This window comes from Branchiostoma belcheri, unplaced genomic scaffold (genome assembly GCF_001625305.1).
Source record: "Branchiostoma belcheri isolate BF01 breed outbred unplaced genomic scaffold, Haploidv18h27 scaffold2, whole genome shotgun sequence".
Classification (NCBI taxonomy): Eukaryota; Metazoa; Chordata; class Leptocardii; order Amphioxiformes; family Branchiostomatidae; genus Branchiostoma; species Branchiostoma belcheri.
Genome location: NW_017803490.1, coordinates 8,983,605 through 8,990,853, shown reverse-complemented (window position 1 = coordinate 8,990,853; position 7,249 = coordinate 8,983,605). Strand labels below are relative to the sequence as shown.

The following is a 7,249-nucleotide window of genomic DNA, read 5'->3' as shown; positions in this document are numbered from 1 at the left end:
ATTCCAACAACAGGTGTTATGTTCCCCAGGTGCAGTGTATGTGCAGTACAGAAATTGTGCAGAATTATGCAGTACATTTTGATACAGCAGTAGTCTGTTGGTGTGATTACCCGATACGGAATGCCGTGGTTTTCGGGTGCATGAAGGGGTAATAATGAGATGTCCTAAAGCTAAATCTCACGAACTGACAGCAAAATGGTGCTTATTAGGGCAGCATATCAGGACTATTTTGTTTCTGCAACCGAATCCAAAAACGGAAAAAAAAGAAAAATCCATCTTATTCCGCTTCTTTGGACATGAGTAGACAGAGCACTTCAATTTTCTTTCTGGATGAAATCATTTGAACTCTCGTTTGCTTGAATCTGTGAAACATCTGTGGCCAGACAACCGCAACTTGATTATGATTGAGTAGGGCATGCTTGGTTAGACGCTAAAGCAAACCCGCCCACCCTTAAGGCTGTGGGTAGGTGGGTGTCTTTCATTCCCATATATCTTCAAATCATGCAGCTATACGGAATGTGGTTACCGTGGTTGCCGCGTCTCTGTAGGGGCAATAATGAGATGTTCTGAAGCTAAAACTGACAGCAAATCGGTGTCTTATTCATTGCAGGCAATGTTGCAAAAAGAACACCAAACCTCTGTGCATTCAACCGGGTGTGATTGCCCTATACGGAATGTGGTTACCATAGTTGCCGGGTCCCTGTAGGGGCAATAATGATATGCCCTAAAGCTAAATCTCACGAACTGACAGCACAATGGTGCTTATTAGGGCAGTATATCAGGCCTGTTTTGTTTCTGCACCCGAATCAAGAAAACGAGGAAAATCCATCTTATTCCGCTTCTTTGGACATGAGTAGACAGAGCACTTCATTGTTTTCTTGATGAAATCATTTTATCTCTCGTTTGCTTGAATCTGTGAAACATCTGTGGCCAGACAACCGCTATTCATGATTTTGTAAGGCATGGTTAGACGCTAACGTAAACCCGCCCCTTAAGGCTAAGGGAGGGTTTTCCATGGTTTATAAAATTAAAAGGAATGAAAGACCTTTATTGTACATTTTTGCTCATTGCGAACTAAGTACAGGTCACGACAAATAGCAACGGTAGACTAAAATATATCTACAGTACAACTGCATATGTACAGGTTCTGCTTCTTCTCGCTTCGCAAGACAGTTGTAAATGTAAGAACAGATGGAGCCTATAGTACTTGGGTTATCGAGTTTCAAAAAAACCTATTATGATAACCGGTCGGACTTCTTTGGTGGCAAGAGAACCAGTTGGACAAGCCGAGGCGAGTTCTGAAGCTCTGCGGCTAAAAACNGTACGGCGTGTACTACTGGAAATTCGCAATACTAGCTTTGTATTCCTGTGGTTTAGTAGCATTTTTATTTTTGGCCGGATTTTTTTCTTCGCCCGCGCGCGTTTGGGGTCTTCAGAGGATGTCATCCATGAAATTAAGGGGGTGTGGCCTTAAGTGGAAAAGCCAGTGCAGTGGCCAAGCTTACTCACCGCCCATCTGTGTAAAATCTTGCCAAAAATTACTTTTGTTTCGTATCTATTAGTCTGAAACAAAGCGTTAGTATTTAGTATTTATAGGTGTCACGCGTTCGGTAGCATAAACTTCTTATAAATGGTTACGGACACTTGTGCATGCGTATAACAAGGCTCTTTCAATTAAATGCTTATGCAGAAAGGAATAAACGTTTCAGCTGCAAACTTTTTCTCCTTGCTTATAGAGGATTCCAACAACAGGTGTTATATTCCCCAGGTGCCCATTACATTTTCTGTATGTGCAGTACAGAAATTGTGCAGAATTATGCAGTACATTTTGATACAGCAGTAGTCTGTTGGTGTGATTACCCGATACGGAATGTGGTTACCGTGGTTTTCGGGTGCATGAAGGGGTAATAATGAGATGTCCTAAAGCTAAATCTCACGAACTGACAGCAAAATGGTGCTTATTAGGGCAGCATATCAGGACTATTTTGTTTCTGTCAACCGAATCCAAAACGAAGGAAATACCATCTTACTCCGCTTCTTTGGTACATGAGTAGACAGAGCACTTCAATTTTTTTCTGGATGAAATCATTTGAACTCTCGTTTGCTTGAATCTGTAAAACATCTGTGGCCAGACAACCTCTATTTGATTATGATTGAGTAGGGCATGCTTGGTTACACGCAAACGTACACCCGCCCACCCTTAAGGCTAAGGGAGGGGTGTGTGTCTTTCATTCCCAGATAAAAGAATAAAAGAATAAAAGAAGTCAGTTACGGAATGTGGTTACCGTGGTTACCGGGTCCCTGTAGGGGTAATTATGAGATGTCCTAAAGCTAAATCTCTCCAACTGACAACAAATCGGTGTTTTTATTCATTGCAGGAAATATAACATCAGGCCTGTTTCTGCGACCAAATCCAAAAACGAGTTAAATCAATGCCATGCCCCTTCTTTGGATATGAAGTTGAGTAGATACACCACTTCCAGTTTTTACCATCTCTGATCTCTGTACTGGGTATTGAGGCAATGTGTAATTAAGTGTGATTAAAAAGTGTGAAAAAAGTGTGATTAAAAAAGTGTGAAAAAAGTGTGATTAAAAGGTCATCACCTGAGGGATGAATTATCTTGAGTACCGACAACAACAAGCTTATAAATTTTCTGTCACAAAAAAGAACCCCAAACCGCTGTGCATTCAACTACTGTAACGGAAACAGTTTAAGAAAGAACCCGTGAAAATGTCAATATTTGAAAATAACACTCGATACTGGGGCAAAGAAAACCAACCATTTCTAGCATTTTAGCTTATTAAGGTGTTGGCCAGGCCTAGGTCACTGGGGTATATGAGGCTAAAAAGTCATCACCTGAGAATTTTCATGAGGAATGAGAATTTTTCTTTTCTATCTAAAATTCAAAAACTACCTAAAGAGAAGCCAAACCCTTCAGACAAAATTTTTAGACACAGTTTCAGACAATTACCCTTTACTATATAGATTTTGAAGTTATCAGTACTCTGGTTCAATTGTTATTTGCAATTAGCTTAAGGGCTTTGGCTAAGGAATTTGCGAAAAAAAAAACCCTTTTCATAACTTCTTTGGTGGCAAAAGAACCAGTTGGACAAGCCGAGGCGAGCTCTGAAGCTCTGCGGCTAAAAACTTATTATTTCTTCGGACGCTACTGAAGATGGCGGGCGCTCTGACTTTCTTCGCGATTCTTCTCCTCCTGGGTAATTATTTTTGTTGTTTTTTTCTATTTTTGTGAGATATAGCGGAGCCTATTGCTACTTTACTTACTGAATTATGAAAAAGGAAGTCAATATACTCTAACGGAGGGGTGGTTTCAGAAAGGGAAAACTAGGGGCGCTTTTTCATTTTCCTGATGGATTTTACGGTCGAGCGTGTTTCTGCGACTATTCACAACCAGATCGCCCCATGTTTAAGTGACCAGTGCTGTGTTTTATTCAGGTGTTTTACGCATAAATCCTACTTCTAAATATTATCTAGTTATTACCAAAGCGTTGTGACTATATTATGATTTTTTCTTCTTTGTTTACCGCCGAATCCGCGATGAAAAGTCCGGGTGCGCGGCGGGCCGACACGCAACCTGACCCGCCGCCGAATTCGGGTGCGCCGCTTGCTGTAACGCACATTTGTTAGACTGCTAAGAAACTCTGCAACACTGACTAATCTACTTCGTCTTTGTGAGCAGTTATGGGGTTCTGTTATGTTGAATTTCTTAATAATTCTAGTGTTCTAGTGTGTTCATCGGCGTGTCTTCATTTCCATTTCTTCACATTTTCTTCTTTTTCTGAATTGATTTCGGCAGTCTACGACATTAGTATCATTCTCCAATACCTTTTTTTTGCAACACACGACATAGATTCGCTCTCATTTTGTACGATTTACAGTACGATCTAAAACTTTTCTTCTGGAAACGGACGAAAATTACATACGATAGGACACAGAAAATACGGTACAGGGAGCTGCTCTGACCATAACAGCAGAACAAAGTAAAACTGTTTGTGACTTCATTTTTCTTTATTTAATCGTACTTCAGAAGCTCTACTACAGAAATTAATAGCTCTCTGAGTACTAGTAGTCTGGCACATGTTCCATGTAAGACATCATGAAATGAGCGGGGCGCGCATCCAGGCGCGCGGATTTGTTTGCTCCCACTACCCTATCGTATGCGGCATGCCTCTCCGGTACCAGTGCGCCCCACTTCGGCATCGCGGAGCGTTCATGTCTTCTTCTTCTTCTGATCACGTCCTCTCTAAGACCTGGGTCTAGGCCTGGGTAGTCCATTGTAGTTGGCGACAATACGGCACTGGTAACTTTAGAGGATGGCACCCAGGCTACCGAAGCTCCACGACTCAAGAACTCAGTACATACGTACAATGGCGACTCATAAATGCCTCAAAAAGCCGGCTTGTCGTGTACGGCGTGTACTACTGGAAATTCGCAATACTAGCTTTGTATTCCTGTGGTTTAGTAGCATTTTTATTTTTGGCCGGATTTTTTTCTTCGCCCGCGCGCGTTTGGGGTCTTCAGAGGATGTCATCCATGAAATTAAGGGGGTGTGGCCTTAAGTGGAAAAGCCAGTGCAGTGGCCAAGCTTACTCACCGCCCATCTGTGTAAAATCTTGTCAAAAATTACTTTTGTTTCGCATCTATTAGTCTGAAACACAGCGTTAGTATTTAGTATTTATGGGTGTCACGCGTTCGGTAGCATAAACTTCGTAAAAATGGTTACGGACACTTGTGCATGTGTATAACAAGGCTCTTTCAATTAAATGCTTATGCAGAAAAGAGTAAACGTTTCAGCTGCAAACTTTTTCTCCTTGCTTATAGAGGATTCCAACAACAGGTGTTATGTTCCCCAGGTGCCCATTACATTTTCTGTATGTGCAGTACAGAAATTGTGCAGAATTATGCAGTACATTTTGATACAGCAGTAGTCTGTTGGTGTGATTACCCGATACGGAATGTGGTTACCGTGGTTTTCGGGTGCATGAAGGGGTAATAATGAGATGTCCTAAAGCTAATCTCACGAACTGACAGCAAAATGGTGCTTATTAGGGCAGCATATCAGGACTATTTTGTTTCTGCAACCGAATCCAAAAACGAGGAAAATCCATCTTACTCCGCTTCTTTGGACATGAGTAGACAGAGCACTTCAATTTTTTTTCTGGATGAAATCATTTTAACTCTCGTTTGCTTGAATCTGTGAAACATCTGTGGCCAGACAACCGCAATTTGATTATGATTGAGTAGGGCATGCTTGGTTAGACGCTAACGCAAACCCGCCCACCCTTAAGGCTGTGGGTAGGTGGGTTTCTTTCATTCCCATATCTCTTCAAATCATGCAGCTATACGGGATGTGGTTACCGTGGTTGCCGCGTCTCTGTAGGGGCAATAATGAGATGTCCTGAAGCTAAAACTGACAGCAAATCGGTGTCTTTATTCATTGCAGGCAATGTTGCAAAAAGAACACCAAACCTCTGTGCATTCAACCGGGTGTGATTGCCCTATACGGAATGTGGTTGCCGTGGTTGCCGGGTCCCTGTAGGGGCAATAATGATATGTCCTAAAGCTAAATCTCACGAACTGACAGCAAAATGATGTTTATTAGGGCAGTATATCAGGCCTGTTTTGTTTCTGCACCCGAATAAAAAAAAACGAGGAAAATCCATCTAGGCACCATCAGTTTGTGGGAGGAAGCTTGCCTGGTGATTCTATATTGGCACTCCATATATGAGTTCTTACACGTCTTTACTGTCTGTGTGTTACAGGACATTCAGCAGAAGCGAACAAGTGTGGTAAGTGTCTTAAACAAAATTTTTTATAGCGTTAACGTATAATGGTAGTTAAATTAACTGTTTTATTTATTCATTTATTTTCCGTCATTTTTACACAGGGTTGCCCATTCAGTGATAGCACTTCTTTTCAATGGGGTCCTGTTTTACACAACAAAACACAACAGCCACATACAGACAGTAACATAGGGATACAATAAATAATGATAATTGTAATGATAATGATAATAAAGAAAAAACAGTAATTAACCAATAACAATGATAAATATAATAACAAAAGGTACAAATTGTCCAGTCATTGTCCAGTCCAGTTTGTTGGTATGGAGGGGTCAGAGGTCAGGCCATTGTTCCAAAATTAGTCCTAGAGGTAAGTACGGTATTGGCCGTAATTTCTTGTGCTTCTTCTACATCTTCATAGCTGGTGGCATAACAAACATTGGCCTGAACCGCCCTGCGACCCAGTCTAGTACATATCAGGGTGCAGTCGCCGGCCGCGCTGTGGATGATAACGTTGTTCCTCGTTGGGACAGAGGGACCTGTACCCACACGAAAAGCCAAACCAACCCATGGTGGCGAGTCGACCTGGGCAGCAGTCAGTGCGTGGACAAGGTGGGGATCAAAAACCGGCAAGACTGTTGCTGGGAAAGGCTTCAAGGCTTCAAGGTTCACGTGGGCGACAACCCCGACGTGCTGAAAAACCCTACCTGTGGGGGAGCGAATTACGCAGGGGCCGAGATGATGATAGTCTGTGACGGACTGACCGGCCGATATGTGGGGATCAGTTTGACAGGCTCCAGTAGAATCCTTACCCTCTGTGATGTGAGGGTCTGGGGAGGTACGTCTGCATTGAACCACTAGACTTCTGTTAGTGAAGTTTGTCATTTAGGACACATCATAATCAAACTGGATTACACCTTAAAGGTGTCCAATGCAGTTTTAGGGTCGTAAAATTAGATATTAGGCCAATATTCAAGTTATAAATAAAACATACTAAGTTGTAGCAACACTACCCCAATATATACCGTGCCAGAACCGTGCCTAACTTTAAACTTCAGGTATAGAACTAGATAGGCACAGTTCTGGATTTCTTAACGTAGATTTTAATTAATGACACAGCTCCCATGTAAGTTTGTTTTAATGCTCAAAACGTAACATGTTACAGATGTCAAGAACCGGAAGCGAGGATATTATGAAGCACTTCCAGGTACAGGTAAGGGATGTTTAGTTTCCCTAGGAATATTAAAAACAAAGCAATGCATGAAACCAGGAACAATGTAGAACAAAGTAGAACAAAGCAGACCGTAAACCAATCGACAGGAGCATAGTTTTAACCCATATCTACTCTTAAGCCTTACACGTAAGAGGAGATGTATTTTCGTGTGTGCGTGTTCCCCCTCCTCTACACACACACACACACACACACACACACACACACACACAC

The 7,249-nt window shown here is 41.9% G+C and overlaps 1 protein-coding gene across 3 annotated transcripts in view; it reads left to right on the top strand.

The window, feature by feature from the left end:
• Positions 1-3,107: 3,107 nt before the first annotated feature.
• Positions 3,108-7,249, top strand: part of LOC109468876 (fucolectin-like) — a 6,628-nt gene continuing 2,486 nt past the window's right edge. Inside the window, exons 1-4 of one of the 3 annotated variants that reach the window (XM_019767253.1) lie at positions 3,109-3,219; positions 5,785-5,811; positions 6,227-6,643; positions 6,971-7,018. In XM_019767253.1, the coding sequence (XP_019622812.1) occupies positions 3,177-3,219; positions 5,785-5,811; positions 6,227-6,643; positions 6,971-7,018 (535 nt within the window). In that variant the 5' untranslated portion in view covers positions 3,109-3,176. Of the gene's footprint in view, positions 3,220-5,784; positions 5,812-6,226; positions 6,644-6,970; positions 7,019-7,249 lie in introns of all 3 variants that reach the window. The other 2 variants (XM_019767252.1, XM_019767251.1) reach the window with 2 other exon arrangements.